The sequence below is a fragment of the Oncorhynchus nerka genome, linkage group LG11 (assembly GCF_034236695.1).
Source record: "Oncorhynchus nerka isolate Pitt River linkage group LG11, Oner_Uvic_2.0, whole genome shotgun sequence".
Taxonomy (NCBI): Eukaryota; Metazoa; Chordata; class Actinopteri; order Salmoniformes; family Salmonidae; genus Oncorhynchus; species Oncorhynchus nerka.
Window position 1 is genome coordinate 30664583 of NC_088406.1, and position 20483 is coordinate 30685065.

The following is a 20483-nucleotide window of genomic DNA, read 5'->3' on the forward strand; positions in this document are numbered from 1 at the left end:
CATGGTACAGTGTTGATATGTTCTCCTCTGTGCCCTCTCTATAGGCCTTCATGGTACAGTGTTGATATGTTCTCCTCTGTGCCCTCTCTACAGGCCTTCATGGTACAGTGTTGATATGTTCTCCTCTGTGCCCTCTCTATAGGCCTTCATGGTACAGTGTTGATATGTTCTCCTCTGTGCCCTCTCTTCATGGTACAGGCCTCTCATGGTACAGTGTTGATATGTTCTCCTCTGTGCCCTCTCTATAGGCCTTCATGGTACAGTGTTGATATGTTCTCCTCTGTGCCCTCTCTATAGGCCTTCATGGTACAGTGTTGATATGTTCTCCTCTGTGCCCTCTCTACAGGCCTTCATGGTACAGTGTTGATATGTTCTCCTCTGTGCCCTCTCTACAGGCCTTCATGGTACAGTGTTGATATGTTCTCCTCTGTGCCCTCTCTACAGGCCTTCATGGTACAGTGTTGATATGTTCTCCTCTGTGCCCTCTCTATAGGCCTTCATGGTACAGTGTTGATATGTTCTCCTCTGTGCCCTCTCTACAGGCCTTCATGGTACAGTGTTGATATGTTCTCCTCTGTGCCCTCTCTACAGGCCTTCATGGTACAGTGTTGATATGTTCTCCTCTGTGCCCTCTCTATAGGCCTTCATGGTACAGTGTTGATATGTTCTCCTCTGTGCCCTCTCTATAGGCCTTCATGGTACAGTGTTGATATGTTCTCCTCTGTGCCCTCTCTATAGGCCTTCATGGTACAGTGTTGATATGTTCTCCTCTGTGCCCTCTCTACAGGCCTTCATGGTACAGTGTTGATATGTTCTCCTCTGTGCCCTCTCTATAGGCCTTCATGGTACAGTGTTGATATGTTCTCCTCTGTGCAGTGTTGATATGTTCTCCTCTGTGCCCTCTCTAGGCCTTCATGGTACAGTGTTGATATGTTCTCCTCTGTGCCCTCTCTATAGGCCTTCATGGTACAGTGTTGATATGTTCTCCTCTGTGCCCTCTCTATAGGCCTTCATGGTACAGTGTTGATATGTTCTCCTCTGTGCCCTCTCTATAGGCCTTCATGGTACAGTGTTGATATGTTCTCCTCTGTGCCCTCTCTACAGGCCTTCATGGTACAGTGTTGATATGTTCTCCTCTGTGCCCTCTCTACAGGCCTTCATGGTACAGTGTTGATATGTTCTCTTCTGTGCCCTCTCTATAGGCCTTCATGGTACAGTGTTGATATGTTCTCCTCTGTGCCCTCTCTACAGGCCTTCATGGTACAGTGTTGATATGTTCTCTTCTGTGCCCTCTCTATAGGCCTTCATGGTACAGTGTTGATATGTTCTCTTCTGTGCCCTCTCTATAGGCCTTCATGGTACAGTGTTGATATGTTCTCCTCTGTGCCCTCTCTATAGGCCTTCATGGTACAGTGTTGATATGTTCTCCTCTGTGCCCTCTCTATAGGCCTTCATGGTACAGTGTTGATATGTTCTCCTCTGTGCCCTCTCTATAGGCCTTCATGGTACAGTGTTGATATGTTCTCCTCTGTGCCCTCTCTACAGGCCTTCATGGTACAGTGTTGATATGTTCTCCTCTGTGCCCTCTCTATAGGCCTTCATGGTACAGTGTTGATATGTTCTCCTCTGTGCCCTCTCTACAGGCCTTCATGGTACAGTGTTGATATGTTCTCCTCTGTGCCCTCTCTATAGGCCTTCATGGTACAGTGTTGATATGTTCTCCTCTGTGCCCTCTCTACAGGCCTTCATGGTACAGTGTTGATATGTTCTCCTCTGTGCCCTCTCTATAGGCCTTCATGGTACAGTGTTGATATATTCTCCTCTGTGCCCTCTCTACAGGCCTTCATGGTACAGTGTTGATATGTTCTCCTCTGTGCCCTCTCTATTCAGGCCTCCTCTGTGCCCTCTCTACAGGCCTTCATGGTACAGTGTTGATATGTTCTCCTCTGTGCCCTCTCTATAGGCCTTCATGGTACAGTGTTGATATGTTCTCCTCTGTGCCCTCTCTATAGGCCTTCATGGTACAGTGTTGATATGTTCTCCTCTGTGCCCTCTCTATAGGCCTTCATGGTACAGTGTTGATATGTTCTCCTCTGTGCCCTCTCTATAGGCCTTCATGGTACAGTGTTGATATGTTCTCCTCTGTGCCCTCTCTATAGGCCTTCATGGTACAGTGTTGATATGTTCTCCTCTGTGCCCTCTCTATAGACCTTCATGGTACAGTGTTGATATGTTCTCCTCTGTGCCCTCTCTATAGGCCTTCATGGTACAGTGTTGATATGTTCTCCTCTGTGCCCTCTCTGTAGACCTTCATGGTACAGTGTTGATATGTTCTCCTCTGTGCCCTCTCTACAGGCCTTCATGGTACAGTGTTGATATGTTCTCCTCTGTGCCCTCTCTACAGGCCTTCATGGTACAGTGTTGATATGTTCTCCTCTGTGCCCTCTCTACAGGCCTTCATGGTACAGTGTTGATATGTTCTCCTCTGTGCCCTCTCTATAGGCCTTCATGGTACAGTGTTGATATGTTCTCCTCTGTGCCCTCTCTGTAGACCTTCATGGTACAGTGTTGATATGTTCTCCTCTGTGCCCTCTCTACAGGCCTTCATGGTACAGTGTTGATATGTTCTCCTCTGTGCCCTCTCTATAGACCTTCATGGTACAGTGTTGATATGTTCTCCTCTGTGCCCTCTCTATAGGCCTTCATGGTACATTGTTGATATGTTCTCCTCTGTGCCCTCTCTACAGGCCTTCATGGTACAGTGTTGATATGTTCTCCTCTGTGCCCTCTCTATAGGCCTTCATGGTACAGTGTTGATATGTTCTCCTCTGTGCCCTCTCTATAGGCCTTCATGGTACAGTGTTGATATGTTCTCCTCTGTGCCCTCTCTATAGGCCTTCATGGTACAGTGTTGATATGTTCTCCTCTGTGCCCTCTCTACAGGCCTTCATGGTACAGTGTTGATATGTTCTCCTCTGTGCCCTCTCTACAGGCCTTCATGGTACAGTGTTAATATGTTCTCCTCTGTGCCTTCTCTATAGGCCTTCATGGTACAGTGTTGATATGTTCTCCTCTGTGCCCTCTCTATAGGCCTTCATGGTACAGTGTTGATATGTTCTCCTCTGTGCCCTCTCTATAGGCCTTCATGGTACAGTGTTGATATGTTCTCCTCTGTGCCCTCTCTATATGCCTTCATGGTACAGTGTTGATATGTTCTCCTCTGTGCCCTCTCTATAGGCCTTCATGGTACAGTGTTGATATGTTCTCCTCTGTGCCCTCTCTATAGGCCTTCATGGTACATTGTTGATATGTTCTCCTCTGTGCCCTCTCTACAGGCCTTCATGGTACAGTGTTGATATGTTCTCCTCTGTGCCCTCTCTACAGGCCTTCATGGTACAGTGTTGATATGTTCTCCTCTGTGCCCTCTCTACAGGCCCACCCACCATCTCTAGTACCCAGACCCATCAGGCTCTCCATGGGGAGAAGGGCGAGATCAAGTGCTTCATCCGGAGCACTCCACCTCCAGACCGCATTGTGAGTAACACCACTTCCTTCAATATCTATCTATTTTACTTATCTCTACTGGCCACAGCATTGCATGGTATATGGGTCTCATTACAGCCATGTTTCCCTGACAGGGCTACTGTTGCATTATCAGCATTTCATTAAACCATCAAGTTAACATGCAATACAACTGAGAAAGATATCAGTTTAATGAATATAATAATATTCTAACTGCTTGATTTTGTATGAATGGGAGGGCATGAAGCATGGAAAGCTTACACCCTTAATTTCTAATGTAATGCATGCTGATGCTCTGTTAGCACAGATCCCATTAAGATTTATGGCCCTTAGATAAACAGCCTACTCTCTCAGAGCCCTCTCTTGTTCCATTAACTGTGTGTGTGTGTGTGTGTGTGTGTGTGTGTGTGTGTGTGTGTGTGTGTGTGTGTGTGTGTGTGTGTGTGTGTGTGTGTGTGTGTGTGTGTGTGTGTGTGTGTGTGTGTGTGTGTGTGTGTGTGTGTGTGTGTGTGTGTGTGTGTGTGTGTGTGTGTGTACACATGTGAGTGTGTGTGTTTTGGCATAATTGCAATCTACAAATGAATGTTTTGTGTGTTGATAATTGGCATTAACTTGCTGCATAATTAAAATGCTGTTGATTTGATGGGAGGGTCTAAAGAGGTAGCATGAATATTTATCCAACATAAATGTGAAAGTAATTTTGCTTCCATGCTTATGAATATGTTTTAACCACCAGAAAAGTGCTTGCAATTCTTCTTATTTGTCAGCAAGCAATTGTTGTCAATTACATTTACATTTACATTTAAGTCATTTAGCAGACGCTCTTATCCAGAGCGACTTACAAATTGGTGCGTTCACCTTAAGACATCCAGTGGAACAGCCACTTTACAATAGTGCATCTAAATCTTTTAAGGGGGGAGGGGGTGAGAAGGATTACTTTATCCTATCCTAGGTATTCCTGAAAGAGGTGGGGTTTCAGGTGTCTCCGGAAGGTGGTGATTGACTCCGCTGTCCTGGCGTCGTGAGGGAGTTTGTTCCACCATTGGGGGGCCAGAGCAGCGAACAGTTTTGACTGGGCTGCGCGGGAACTGTACTTCCTCAGTGGTAGGGAGGCGAGCAGGCCAGAGGTGGATGAACGCAGTGCCCTTGTTTGGGTGTAGGGCCTGATCAGAGCCTGGAGGTACTGAGGTGCCGTTCCCCTCACAGCTCCGTAGGCAAGCACCATGGTCTTGTAGCGGATGCGAGCTTCAACTGGAAGCCAGTGGAGAGAGCGGAGGAGCGGGGTGACGTGAGAGAACTTGGGAAGGTTGAACACCAGACGGGCTGCGGCGTTCTGGATGAGTTGTAGGGGTTTAATGGCACAGGCAGGGAGCCCAGCCAACAGCGAGTTGCAGTAATCCAGACGGGAGATGACAAGTGCCTGGATTAGGACCTGCGCTGCTTCCTGTGTGAGGCAGGGTCGTACTCTGCGGATGTTGTAGAGCATGAACCTACAAGAACGGGTATTAGAGCAGTACTTCTTGCTTCAGATCACCCAGTGAAATATGGGGAACTCCTCCCCCCTCATGTTTACCTTGTGATTCCCTTACAGGCCTGGTCATGGAAGGAGACAGTGCTGGAGTCAGGGACATCTGGCCGTTACACAGTGGAGACGGTCAGCACCGAAGAAGGAGTCATCTCTACTCTGACCATGAGTAACATCGTCCCTGCAGACTTCCAGACCATCTACAACTGCACAGCCTGGAACAGCTTTGGGTCTGACACGGAGATCATCCGTCTCAAGGAACAAGGTGGGAGCCAAGGTTCAACAGGTTCCACCTTCTCTACTTCAACACTGTGGTGGCCGTGGTTCTAGTGTAGTGTAGAGAATGCGTGTGTCAACTAGAGAGGCTGTGTGTCAGTGGATTTGATAGGTTTACAAGTGTTGAACCAACCATTGTCATTATCAGCCACAAACCACAATGAACCCCGATGCACCATACAGTGTTTAGGTGCTGACAACACCTATCTCATTTGAGTGACATTTTTGTGGTGTCTGATTTATCAACACTTCACATTATTTCACTTTAGAACAGTAGGATGACCCAGACTGTTGAAATGGGACAGATACAGCATGAAATAAACAGCCAATGCATTTGTAGTTACTGCACTCATATTGTAGATTCAGTCACAGTGTGAGTAATTTGTAGCTAATTAGCTAGTTAAAAGATATTGTTCAACTCATGTTCAGATTCATAGTAGGCACACCAGATCAGTAGTCATACCACACGACAACACAAATATTCCACTATGGCTTTGTTTATACCAATGCTTTATTATTACATTATTGGCTGGGTTTCATAGCTGGACGTGTTGCTCTGTCTTTTCAATGGGGAAGTTTTGTTTTTGTTCACTCCCCATAAATTATACTGTATTGCTGGCTTATATGAAAGGGACATTGATTAATTAAGAAATGAAATAGACGTCAATTCTGGGGAAAAGGCTATCTATTGTGTTGCGTTTGTTTAAAGTGTGGGGAGGTAATTAATGTAGGTGGATGTCTAAGTCTTCATTATAACAGTGAAATCAGACCACGCATAGATACTTTAAAGGGATACTTTGAGATGTTGACAATAAAGTCCTTTATCTATTTCTCCAGAGTCTGATGAATTCATAGATACCATTTGTATGTCTCTGTCCAGTATGAAGGAAGTTAGAGGTAGTTTTGCGAGCCAATGTACAATGACTGAAATCTACAGGAGCATACTGTTCCCATAGATTTCCAGTCATTGCGCTAACGCTAGTTAGTAATTTCGCTTCTTTCTTCAAACCACGGAGAGACATACAAATTCATCTGACACTGGGGAAGTAGATAAATGGCTTTATTGCCAAAATCTCAAATAATTCCTTTAAGGATTAGGCTGACTCAATTTACAGCCCTGTTGCTATTTATCCACTCAATTAAAAAACTGTCAGCCACTTTTGTGAGTATGAATTAAATGTCATTGGAAGGAATCAGCACTGTAATAAGAAATATGTTAAAATACAAATCATGTTTTCTATCAACCTTATATAGATATTTTTTATGTTGGCCATCAAAACATTTGGGAAAATATTTATTATTAATATGTTATTGAGATGTGTGTATTTGTAAAACTAAGTAATGTCTTTATTATTTTACAATGTAATTGTTTGAACTTTGGTCCTTGTTTTATATGTTTGTATCTATGTATACTTTATATGTGTGCAGTATACTGGTTGTATTTGCAATGTGTTATTGTAGAAGGGAATGTTTTGATGTCCACAGAGTCTCTCCCGGTGGCGGTCATCATCGGGGTGGCAGTTGGGGCCTTGGTGGCTTTCATCGTCCTGATAGGGACCATCGGAGCTTTCTGCTGTACTCGCTCTCAGAGAAGTACGTATCCCCGTACCTGTGCCACCCACTGCATGCCAAAGCAAAATGAGGCATGGTCCTCAGCAAGAGATAGACAGGGTGTGAGGGCTCATGTCTCATAATTGAGCAGTATAACTTACCTGACTATTATTACTAGCTACAGCTACTTCCATCCTGTCTAACGTTCAAATTCAAAACTCCATCCCTAACAGTGCCTCAGGTTAGAAACAGTCAGCCATTGCGCTTTTCCAAAACTGTGATGCTGCGTGCGTGAGTCCCTGTGTGGGACTTTTTACTAGCATTCAGCATGTTGTTGTTGTATACCACAGAGGAAGCGCACCTGGTAATGCCCTCACTACCCGTCTCCATCTGTACTCACCAGCGAGAACTTGCAAGCAAAATTAAGACAGAAAGTAAGACTTTGTTATATGATAGTATGAACCGCATTGTTCTAAATGAGCCACCGCAAGGCCAGTGTGAGATGTGCTTATGTACGTAGGAAATAATCTTATCTTGACAACAAAACAAAAGAAATGTAATCTCTTGCTCTGTACTGTTGGGGAAGGGGACACTACTTTCAAAAGCCATGCCAAGAAGATTTGAAGTCCAGTGTATTGAAGTTATTGGGGGAAGTGCAATGTCTCTGTGAATATTGTGTGTCTCAGCATCTTGAGCTGTAACTTACTATTGTTTCCAACAGATCTGAAAGGGGTGGTGTCGGCCAAGAACGACATCCGAGTGGAGATTGTACACAAAGACCACAACGCGGCACGGGAAAATGAGGAGCACACCGCCATGAAGCAACTGATGGTGAGTGTGAGTGTCTTACCACCATTTCCACTTCTGTACCCAAGGTGAAAACAACAGAAAACCCTATCCCCTCCAGCCCTCTTTATACTCACAGATAATGAATGCTAATTATCTCTGGGATAGCATTAATAGCACTTCACTAGGGCACAAAAGCAACCTGCTGAATAATGGAACAGCACTGAGGTGTGTAGATGTACTGTATATTCGCTGTGATCAATGCACTGTGTTGGCCTATATCTAGAGAACTGGCCCACGTTGTTTCTCCCTGTGAGGGAAAAGGCCACAGTAAGGCGTAGCTTTTTTAATTGTGCCCTATGTCTGTCTATTAAAAAACCCTGCCTCATTTTTTGGAATGAAATAAGTTCTGCGCTTTGAAAAGGCCCAGGAGAGCAGGGCTATGGTTTCAGCAAGGGGCTTTGATTATATTATTAACACTTCATGGGAGTTCATGGGTCTGCATATGATACTGTACATATCTGCATTTCTCTAATGAGATTCATGGATACATTATTTATAGTTACGCGCCCGAGTGAAGTTGAAATGTGTCTGAAAATTATTTTCCGAATTTTTCGAAAGTGATATCCCTGCATGCTGACTGTTATGATAACATCATATTTCTAAACGTGCCTTGCCTATTTTATTTATTTATTTATTTCACCTTTATTTAACCAGGTAGGCTAGTTGAGAATAAGTTCTTATTTGCAACTGCGACCTGGCCAAGATAAAGGGTAGCATTTCGACACATACAACAACACAGAGTTACACATGGAATAAACAAAACATACAGTCAATAATACAGTAGTACAAAAGAAAACAAAAAGTCTATATACAGTGAGTGCAAATGAGGTAAGTTAAGGAAATAAATAGGCCATGGTGGCGAAGTAATTACAATATAGCAATTAAACACTGGCAATCTACCCAGTGCAGAAGATGAATGTGCAGGTTGAGATACTGGGGTGCAAAGGAGCAAAATTAATAAATAAATACCAGTATGGGGATGAGGTAGGTAGATAGATGGGCTGTTTACAGATGGGCTATGTACAGGTGCAGAGATCTATGAGCTGCTCTGACAGCTGGTGCTTAGTGAGGGAGATGTGAGTCTCCAGCTTCAGAGATTTTTGCAATTCGTTCCAGTCATGGGCAGCAGAGAACTGGAAGGAAAGAGGAGGAATTGGCTTTGGGGGTGACCAGAGAGATATACCTGCTGGAGCGCGTGCTACGAGTGGGTGCTGCTATAGTGACCAGTGAGCTGAGATAAGGCGGGGCTTTACCTAGCAGAGACTTGTAGATAACCTGTAGCCAGTAGGTTTGGCGACGAGTATGAAGCGAGGGCCAACCAATGAGAGCATACAGGTCGCAATGGTGGGTAGTATATGGGGCTTTGGTGACAAAACGGATGTCACTGTGATAGACTGCATCCAGTTTGTTGAGTAGAGTGTTGGAGGCTATTTTATAGATGACATCACCGAAGTCGAGGATCGGTAGGATGGTCAGTTTTACGAGGGTATCTTTGGCAGCATGAGTGAAGGATGCTTTTTTGCGATATAGGAAGCTGATTCTAGATTTAATTTTGAATTGGAGATGCTTAATGTGAGTCTGGAAGGAGAGTTTACAGTCTAACCAGAAACCCAGGTATTGTAGTTGTCCACGTATTCTAAGTCCGAGCCATCCAGAGTAGTGACGTTGGATGGGCGAGCAGGTGGGGGCAGTGATCGATTGAATAGCATGCATTTAGTTTTACTTGCGTTTAAGAGCAGTTGGAGGCCATGGAAGGAGAGTTGTATGTCATTGAAGCTCGTCTGAAGGTTAGTTAACACAGTGTCCAAGGAGGGGCCAGAAGTATACAGAATGGTGTTGTCTGCGTAGAGGTGGATCAGAGAATCACCAGCAGCAAGAGCAACATCATTGATGTTTATAGAAAAGAGAGTCGGCTCGAGAATTGAACCCTGTGGCACACCCATAGAGACTGTCAGAGGTCCGGACAACAGTCCCTCCGATTTGACACACTGAACTCTATCAGAGAAGTAGTTGGTAAACCAGGCGAGGCAATCATTTGAGAAACCAAGGCTGTCTAGTCTGCCAATAGTAATGTTGCGATTGACTGAGTCGAAAGCCTTGGCCAGGTCGATGAATACGGCTGCACAGTAATGTCTCTTATCGATGGCGGTTATGATGTCTATATGCAGGTAGAACGCGGGGAGTTCCAGCAGGAGTCAGTGCTGAAGCAGCTAGAGGTGCTGCAAGAGGATGAGAAAGAGTACCAGCATATCAAGGTAGGTCCATGAACATGGATGATGGAGGGGGGATGGAAGGAGATAGAGGTGGAGAAGGAGAAAGACGGGAGGAGGCAGGCAAGAGGTTGATCTTCAACAGGACCATTTCCTTCCACATTGGCTAAATAAAGCCAGGGGTCAAATGTATCTGATTAAAGTTTCATTTGATGAATTAAGGGGTCAACCAAGGTGGTGTATTAGGAATCAGAATGTGTAGGGGTTCAGGAGCCATGTCTTAGAATGCAGAGTACACTGGCATTACCAGTTACCAATAACTTTGAATGAAAACCATACAGCAAGCATAAAGCTAAATTGAAGTCGAAAGTTTACATACACTTAGGTTGGAGTCATTAAAACTAGTTTTTCAAACACTCCACACATTTCTTGTTAACAAACAATAGTTTTGGCAAGTCGTTTAGGACATCTACTTTGTGCATGACACATGTCATGTTTCCAACAATTGTTAATTAACAGAAAGATTATTTCACTTATCATTCACTGTATCACAATTCCAGTGGGTCAGCATTTTACATAAACTAAGATGACTGTGCCATTAAATAGCTTGGAAAATTCCAGAAAATGATGTCATGGCTTTAGAAGCTTCTGATAGGCTAATTGACATCATTTGAGTAAATTGGAGGTGTGCCTGTCAATGTATTTCAAGGCCTACCTTCAAACTCAATGCCTCTTTGCTTAACATCATGGGAAAATCAAAAGAAATCAGCCAAGACCATGTTCATCTGTACAAACAATAGTACACAAGTATGAACACCATGGGACCATGCAGCCGTCATACCGCTCAGGAATGAGACACGTTCTGTCTCCTAGAGATTAACGTACTTTGGTGCGAAAAGTGCATATCAATCCCAGAACAATAGCAAAGGACCTTGTGAAGATGCTGGAGTTAACAGGTACAAAAGTATCTAAATCAATAGTCAAATGAGTCCTATATCGACATAACCTGAAAGGCCAATCAGCAAGGAAGAAGCCACTGCTCCAAAACCGCCATAAAAAAGTAAGACGGTTTGCAACTGCACATGGGGACAAAGATCGTACTTTCTGGAGCAATGTCCTCTGATCTGATGAATCAAAAATATAATTGTTTTGCCATAATGATCATTGTTATGTTTGGAGGAAAAAGGGGGAGGCTTGCAAGCCGAAAAACACCATCCAATGCTTACCGCCCCAATAGTTCCACAGACGACACAATCGCAATCACACTGCACACTGCCCTAACCGATCTGGACAACACGAATACCTATGTAAGAATGCTGTTCATCGATGACAAATCAGCATTTAACACCATAGTACCCTCCAAACTCATCATTAAGCTCAAAACCCTGGGTCTCGACCCCGCCCTGTGCAACTGGGTCCTGGACTTCCCGATGGGCTGCCCCCAGGTGGTGAGGGTAGGAAACAACATCTCCACCCCGCTGAGCCTCAACATTGGGGCCCCACAAGGGTGCGTTCTCAGCCCTCTCCTGTACTCCCTGTTCACCCATGACTGCGTGACGATGCACGCCTCCAACTCAATCATCAAGTTTGCAGACGACACTACAGTGGTAGGCTTGATTACCAACAACGATGAGACGGCCTACAGGGAGGAGGTGAGGGCCCTCGGAGTGTGGTGTCAGGAAAACAACCTCACACTCAATGTCAACAAAACAAAGGAGATGATCATGGACTTCAGGAAACAGCAGAGGGAGCAGCCCCACATCCACATTGACGGGACAGTAGTGGAGAAGATGTAAAGTTTTAAGTTCCTCGGCGTATACATCACAGGCAAACTGAAATGGTCCACCCACACAGACAGTGTGGTGAAGAAGGTGCAGCAGCGCCTCTTCAACCTCAGGAGGCTGAAGAAATTTGGCTTGTCACCAAAAACGCTCACAAACTTTTACTGATGCACAATTGAGAGCATCCTGTCGGGCTGTATCACCGCCTGGTACGGCAACTGCTCCGCCCCCAACCGTAAGGCTCTCCAGAGGGTAGTGAGGTCTGCACAACGCATCACCGGGGGCAAACTACCTGCCCTTCAGGACACCTACACCACCCGATGTCAAAGGAAGGCCAAAAAGAACATCAAGGACAACAACCACCCGAGCCAATGCCTGTTCACCCCGCTGTCATCCAGAAGGCGAGGTCAGTACAGGTGCATCAAAGCTGGGACCGAGAGCCTGAAAAACAGCTTCTATCTCAAGGACATCAATCAGACTTTTAAACAGCCATCACTAACATTGAGTGGCTGCTGCCAACATACTGACTCAAATCTCTAGCCACTTTAGTAATAAAAAATTGGATTAATAAATGTATCACTAGCCACTTTAAACGATGCCACTTTATAATGTTTACATACCCTACATTACTGATCCCATATGTACTGTATATACTGTACTCTATACCATCTACTGCATCTTGCCCATGCCGTTCCGCCATCGCTCATCCATATATTTGTATGTACGTATTCTTATTCATTCCTTTACACTTGTGTGTATAAGGTAGTTGTTGTGAAATGGTTAGATTACTTGTTAGATATTACTGCACGGTCGGATCTAGAAGCACAAGCATTTCGCTACACTGACATTAACATATGCTAACCATGTGTATGTGACAAATAAGATTTGATTTGATTTGCTTTGCTGCAGGAGGGACTGGTGCACTTCACAAAATAGATGGCATCATGAGGAAAGAAAACTTTTGAGATATATTGAAGCAACAGCTCAAGACATAAGTCAGGAAGTTAAAGCTTGGTTGCAAATGTGTCTTCCAAATGGACAGTGACCCCAAGCAGACTTCCAAAGTTGTGACAAAATGGCTTAAGGACAACAAAGTCAAGGTATTGGAGTGGCCATCACAAAGCCCTGACCTCAATCCTATAGAAAATGTGTGGGCAGAACTGAAAAAGAGTGTATGAGCAAGGAGGTCTACAAACCTGACTCAGTTACACCAGCTCTGTCTGGAGGAATGGGCCAAAATTCACCCAACCTATTCACCCAGCTACCCAAAATGTTTGACCCAAGTTAAACAATTTAAAGGCAATGCTACCAAATACTAATTGAGTGTATGTAAACTTATGAACCACTGGGAATGTGATAAAATCAATAAAAGCTGATATAAATCATTCTCTCTACTATTATTCTGACATTTCACATTCTTAAAATAAAGTGGTGATCCTGACTGACCTAAGTCAGGGAATTTTTACTAGGATTAAATGTCACGAATTGAGAAAAACTGAGTTTAAATGTATTTGGCTAAGGTGTATGTAAACTTCCGACTTCAACTGTATGTATGTGCATTGTAAAATGAAATTTGTAATCACTGATGAATGGTTTGGAAAAATAATTTCAGAACGTTTTTCTTCACCAGATAGAGAATCGTATGATACATTGTAATATTCATTAGTCACACTTCGGCAAAGCAGAATCAGTGTTAAACTTTCGTAATGAGAGTTCACCATTTCTGCAATCAAATCACTTAAAAGTGAAAATAAATTTCCAGAGCCATTGTATTCAACCAAAACCAATAATTTATGATAGAACGTGTTAATTGCCTTCCTCATATTTTCACTGTAATGAAAGAGCTCTTAATGTGACAAAAATTAAGTGCTAGAATTGCAGTATGCTCAATCAACAATACTTGTTACGCCAGAGAAGCCCCATTACTGATACTTTAGGTACAGTTTGGAGGACTTGGTGAGTCTGTGCCTCGCAAAGGAAGCTTTTAATTTGTCAACACTGTGACAACAGATATATTACTGTATGTTAATAGCACTATAACAGACTCACAAAATCCAGCACACTATACCTGTCTGGACCTACTGTACAAGCAACAGGTATTAACGTTCCCTCTGAATAATAGGTGGCTATCCTGTACCTTTCTATGTTGATAATGAGCAGTCTTTGCACTGCTTTTGTTCCAGACCCTTCTCACGCATGACACCAGTTCCTGTTATTTCAACATAAACACTCACTTGGAGTGGAATATAAGGCAGTTGCGGAAGTTATAGTTAAAACAGACAGGCAAAGAGTCAGTATGGGGTCTTTTAACAAGAGGCCCCCTGGTTCTCAGATATGCAAATTCCTCAATTAGACTAGCACTGTGCTGTTCACTTCATCATTACCTCACTCTGCATGCAGAGTTTAGCACATCTACAGTGTGGGAGATATGGCATAATCCTTCTGAAGAAATAAATATTGAAATAAGAACCTCCTTCAAACGAGACACACAGATAATATCATTAGACTGTGGAACAAACAACTTACTATGGGTGATGTCCAATTCAGGCTCACCCCACAAACGCAAAAACGAATCAGGAGCTGAAAACAAAATTGTGGTCCTGTTTATTTATGCCATTGTACAGATGATTGTTCACCCAGTACACAAGAGTATTCATCTGGTGTTCTGTCTGCATACCTGTTCCCATTGGACCTGGCTCTTTTGATCCACACTGATGAGTGTGTGTATGGGAGGAGATCACCGGGAACCAGACACCAGATAAGGGGGGACACAAAGTCTGATAATGACACTCATAATGAGGATTCTCTCAGGTTGTCATAGCTGTGCCATTTCGCCATGATTAGCATGGCTCCTCTGGGATCCAGCATTGTTCTCGTTGGGTTTGACATTCACGTTCATTCTCACAGCCTTGTCACGGCTGCTTCTTAGCAACAGCATCGTCGAGGCAAGAGCCAGGAGCTGTGTGACAACAGCAACCTCGGCACTGCAACCATGGCGCATTGTGCTCGTTGGGTTTGACATTCACGTTCATTCTCACAGCCTTGTCACGGCTGCTTCTTAGCAACAGCATCATCGAGGCAAGAGCCAGGAGCTGTGTGACAATAGCAACCTTGGCACGGCAGCCATGGCTCCACACAAGTCATTTATTTTGCATACATCAAATTCAAGACTTTGTTTTCACAAACCGTTTTGGGCCCAATTAAACTGGGGTATTAGTGAACTTTGGGAGGACTTGTTGGCTGCCAAACTGAATCATCAAGGCCTGTTAATTAGCAAGTAACATGATTGTAGAGGTTTATGCAAAAGAAGACAAAATCATAATATTGAGCTTTAGCTACTATTTTTCCTGGTTCAGACCTGACACATGCAGCAGCAGCCTGTTTCCTTATTTAAATGCCAATTTGAATGGTAATTAAAGCCAGTTTGACCTTGACACTGTTTAAGCTTTGAGAAGAATAAATACATATAAACGATGGGATGATTTACTTTAGTCTGTTTTCCTCCAGAGATGTACTTCTTTTCAGACTTCTGCCTCACTTAGAAAAATATTTTCTTGTCGTCTATTGTGCTTTGCCAACAAGGCATACCCAGTGGGGTAATTTTTCAAAATTGACAATGACAAAACTAATTCAACTACTTTAACTTTCTCATCTCCTCTCCTCCTCTCCTCTTATATTCTCTCCTCTCCCATATTGCCTCCTAAAGGACCCCACCAATGGATACTACAGTGTCAACACCTTCAAGGAGCACCACTCCACCCCCACCATCACCCTTCAAGGTAACCAGACTACAGAGATGCGGAATCCCACCGCTGCCACCACCGGGGGCAAGCAGCGGGTACCCACGGGCATGTCCTTCACCAACATCTACTCCACCCTAGGTGCCGGGCCAAACCGTCTGTACGACTACAGCCAGCGCTTCGTGCTGGGCATGGGCAGCAGCTCCATCGAGCTGTGCGAGAGGGAGTTCCAGAGAGGATCACTCAGCGACTCCAGCTCCTTCATCGACACGCAGTGCGACAGCAGTGTGAGCAGCTACAGCAAGCAGGACGGCTACGTGCAGTTCGACAAGGACAGCAAGGCCTCCGCCTCCGCCTCCTCCTCATCCCACTACTCCCAGTCCTCCTCCCAGAACTCAGATCTCACACGGCCCCTCCAGAAGCGCATGCAGACCCACGTCTGACCTGACAGCCAGAGAGGGCCTGCCTGTCCTGGGGTATCCAGCCGTGGATTGGAACTATGGGAAACATACAGCTTACTGAAAGGGACCTACGTTTCAAAGCACATGATGTGTTGGTGAGAAGCCTTGAAATAGGTGGCTTTAACTCACATTGGACTTGTTCATAATTCTCTGTGTTCCAACCAGTGTTTCAAAAACCTGGCATTCCCCCCACATCCCATCCTAAGCTCATCAGAAACCACCTCCTGTTGTCCAGTTCTTCATTTAGTAAATAAAGGCCCCATAAACCATAAACATACAGTAGCTGTGCCACAGAGAGCTCTTTTGCCAACATGGACACAACTCAAGTGTGGAGGTGGTTGTTGCACTGATAGATAGTGGAAATAGGCTCCCATGTAAGTTAGCAAAATAACCAAACGCTGTGGCTGGGGGCTAGCAAGTTGTCTTTAAAACAAAGCGGGACCACTCTCTTATGGGTGGCAAAAGTCACCCATCACTTTGTATGTGTAAGCCAATATTCTGCTGCTCTCTTATAGTTCTAAGCACAACTATGAATGTGTGTTAAATGTCAAAGCTTCTCCTCTCTCTTATACCCTTTCCCCCCAGCCTCCCCTCACACACGCTCTATGTTACATTTGGCTGATCCAACTTCATCCCTTGTGTAAGTGGAGTAGGACTCTCAAAATGTGTCCAGACTTGCCAAACAATTAACCAAAGGCAGTATTTTCCCCGGGGTTCCCAGCCCTCAGAACTCTACAGATAAGGAGGCCCGTGATCTCAACCGGAAAGCCTGAGTAGTCGTTTCAGAATTTGTGACCCTGAGATAAAGGTATAATATCAGTGTACATTACGCATATTTTATTCAGCATTCTTTATTTTTACTCAGATGCTTGATTTAATTTGTTTTGAGGACTCGGACTGGAAAATGAGAGTAGAGTTTGTTCCCATTTTTTCTTCTTGCCTTGAGTGGGACTGTTTGAAATGCCGAGAGACATTTCTTAAGACAAACTTTTACATTCAGAAGCAGAAGAAGGGGGTTGGTTTCTCAGTCAACCTGTCGGCAACATGCCAGCTCAAATGGAGGGGAGCATAGCTGCCTGACTATAATGTCTGTCCTACCCATGTAATGTGAAGTCTCTCATACTAACTGCTTTATATCATCAGCCATGTCCACATGATAGGATGCTGCCTGCGGAACCAAATGTAAACATTGTGTATCAGAGCTTTTCATCATGTGGCTTTCCCAATACCATGTTAATACTGGAGCTCAGTCAATCCAGACTGTATACCTACTGTGATCAAGCTGCTCATCGAAGGAAATGGATAGGAATATGTGATGTAAATTGTTGTTTTGATTTCTGGTATTTTGTTCATTTGGCTGCTGTGAGACTACTGTATAAACACTGACTGTTTTAAGTGAGTGTATTGTACATGCCAGATATGGAATTTCACTTTCTTCACCATTATCATTGTTGTCATTTTATTTGAGAGATTAGGGAAACACAGAAACAAATCCCATCACTGATAAAGACAAAAGCACTTGTATGGTAGATCCACAATGCCTCCTCTCTGCTAGCTAGCCTGCTGTGGAGGGCAACACGGTCACATGGAACACAGGACATGTCACATACAGGACAAGTAGTACTACACTAGACAAGACCAACCACGGTAATGTTAAACTAATACAGCACATTCTATTGGATGCGATAATCAATGTGGTGGTGTTGGTGATAATGACTAAAATATACAGTACATCATTTTACCACCACGCTACATATCACCACGCACCATACAGTCAGGCCTGAGCTACCATACAGTACAAGACTTACGAGTCCTCCATTGTGGAGGTTTTAAGTGGGTGCGGCAGATGTACATTAATTCTCAAGCGCAGTTCTTGGAGTGTCAGTTAGTTACATTATATTACTCGTCTGTAATTTACCCTCGCAAATACGTCAAATGTTACATCATCAGTTAGTCTTCAAATGTCTCTAAAAGCTGTTTGCCTGTGGGTGGCTTCTAGGTCTGGACAGACAGACCCTGCTTTCTAACATCAGTTTGATTGGTATTAGATAAAGCATTAGAGAAGGGTAAAATGTTGCCTAATGCCAGAAAAACAACGTTCCAGTTTTACCGCAATACAGTGGACACCGAGTTGCAATGATGATGTCATTTCCTGTTTTTCAAAAATCTAAAACAGTCCTCTCTTATCTCATCATTTTGCATTAGTCTTCCTCTGCGGGACTACTCGGCCAATGGAATAGATATCAAATGTTTAACTAGTCCTTCACTTGTGTTGTCTTGCTGAAAATGTTAAATCCTGTGTAAGAGTTAGACAGTACCTACGACAAATGAGAAAGTTGTTGCTGTAAGCACTTTACATGTGATTATATTCAAGGCATTTCAATGGGCTTTTCTACTTGAGTGGTGGTGGTTTGACTCTAATTTTACAAATGGATTGGCGCCCATTGTGCGGCTTAAACACAAAAAGGTCTGTTTCAATGCTGATAATCCAGTTTGCCGCTTAGAACACTGTATATAAATCTCAAATGCTCTCTGTATATAATTTTGCTGTTATTTCTTTTCTCAGTCAGTTTTCAGTATATTAGGGCAAAACAAATCCCTATGTCGTCAATATTGTACAGACAGACAATCAATTATCCGTCCCTTTTTTTTCTCTCTCAGCATTCATTGACATCTCCAACCAAGCTTGTCTTTGCAAACGAGTGATTTGTGTGAGCAGTTTTTAATCTCTTTGTGGCAGTCTCTCTCGCACAGTCACACGGTCAAAGCTGTTTGGCTCTAGGGTTTGGCACGGGAACTGTTCATGGGGTGAGATAGGAGCTAGAATGTCCCTAGAGAAAAGAGACTCTCTTCCATGTGCTTCAGTTCCCAGATACAGCATTGTCTTACTGATGGGTTAGAATAATACCAACTGACTCGGCCCGCAGTGCAGCAACTCCAAACACGCAATGTTTTTTAGGTTTTATAACATCTCCCTTTGTGTGACCAGCAAACTGGATGGATTAATAATTGAAATGCCACTCTACCAACTAGGGTTGAATATCTTCCCGGTATTTTACAAATGTTCCATCCCAAGAATAAATCACTTTTCTCCCGGGTAACCCAGTATTTCCCGCCAAAGCCGGAAGTGTCATTCAAAAGCATTATAAATCATATAAATTGGCCTATGTCTGACTAGAGCTTTGATCGAAAATTCAATCCTGATGCTACCTGAGCCTGATGAGCCATACATTAAATACATTTAATGAGCCCAAGGCCAAAAAAGTCTAAATGATTGTGCCGATATCCAATACATAGAGTATATGATATGCACGACAGAAAAACATAAAAGCCCATAGATGTAGCTAGCTATATGCTCTCTTGGGTAAATAAATTAAACTAGCTCTAATAGGCTATTCTTTTTGAGTGTGAACTGTATTACTGTACTGTATTGTATTATACTGTATTATATGGACTAGAATTATGTACATCGTTCAAATCATGATAAAGCAAGGAGGGAAAATGTGATTCTGGTGCAGCACATACAGCCTAAAAAGTTACAAGTATAGGCTAGAATCTATTTATAATTTTCAAATATAATAGGGCCTATTTGTATAATTAGTAGGCCAACGCTTATATACCTTTCATAATATTTCCCATAATGTTATTGGACTACCTCCTCTTCCTCTCTCTATTGTTGCTTCATTTCTTCCTAGCGTTGAACAGATAGCCTAAATGAATTTTTTTTTTGTTGTCCTTATTGTCATCATTCTGATGACACCCTTGAATAATATAGGACAAAAATGAGATGCAGAAGGCTTTCACTTCTCTTCACAAAGATTGAATGGTTAGCCTATGGGCCTAAATAAATAACTGCTATAGCCTACCATCATCGTCCGTTTGCTCTTCTTTCAAACTTCCCATTAGTTATATTGGCTGCTGTATTTAACATTCATCAAGCAAGAGCTCACATCCCTCTTCGAATAGTCTATTGGAATAAGAAATGCTAAAAACTATTTTGTCCTGCAAGCTATTCTAGTCTTGCTTTTCCTGCATGGGACTCCAAGAGCTAAGGAGAGTTTTTTAAGTTAAGGAGAGAGGGCAGCAGAGCACAGGTATGTCCGTATTGCGCAAGACACAGAGGCTGTAAGTTAGAAGCTTATTATGCATAACCCATCATTAACTAGCTAAATATAAGGCTAATGATGTATATAATTTATAACCTGAAAGAGGTAGGCTAAGACATCTCTCTATATATATATATCTGGGGTGGCAGGTAGCCTAGTGGTTAGAGCATTGGACCAGTAACCGAAAGGTTGCAAGATCCCAAGCTGACAAAGTAAAAATCAATCATTCTGCCCCTGAACAAGGCAGTGAACTCACTGTTCCTAGGCCATCATTGTAAACAAGAATTTGTTCTTAACTGACTTGCCTAGTTAAATAAAGGTAAAAAAAAATATATCAATCTAGAACAGGATTATCTATTTTGAATGGAACTAACGGAGAAAGAGAAAGACTGCTGATATTCGAGTGATAGGCTGTTTTAAAAAAGCAGCTGCAATTAAAAAAATATATTCTTTACAATAAAA

General features: G+C 43.3%; 1 protein-coding gene across 1 annotated transcript in view; it reads left to right on the forward strand.

The window, feature by feature from the left end:
• Positions 1-19780, forward strand: part of LOC115136666 (kin of IRRE-like protein 3) — a 255613-nt gene extending 235833 nt beyond the window's left edge. Inside the window, exons 10-16 of the mRNA XM_065024393.1 lie at positions 3434-3534; positions 5114-5312; positions 6809-6916; positions 7225-7308; positions 7596-7705; positions 9892-9978; positions 15421-19780. Of these exons, the coding sequence (XP_064880465.1) occupies positions 3434-3534; positions 5114-5312; positions 6809-6916; positions 7225-7308; positions 7596-7705; positions 9892-9978; positions 15421-15897 (1166 nt within the window). The 3' untranslated portion in view covers positions 15898-19780. The remainder of the gene's footprint in view (positions 1-3433; positions 3535-5113; positions 5313-6808; positions 6917-7224; positions 7309-7595; positions 7706-9891; positions 9979-15420) is intronic.
• The last annotated feature ends 703 nt before the right edge of the window (positions 19781-20483 follow it).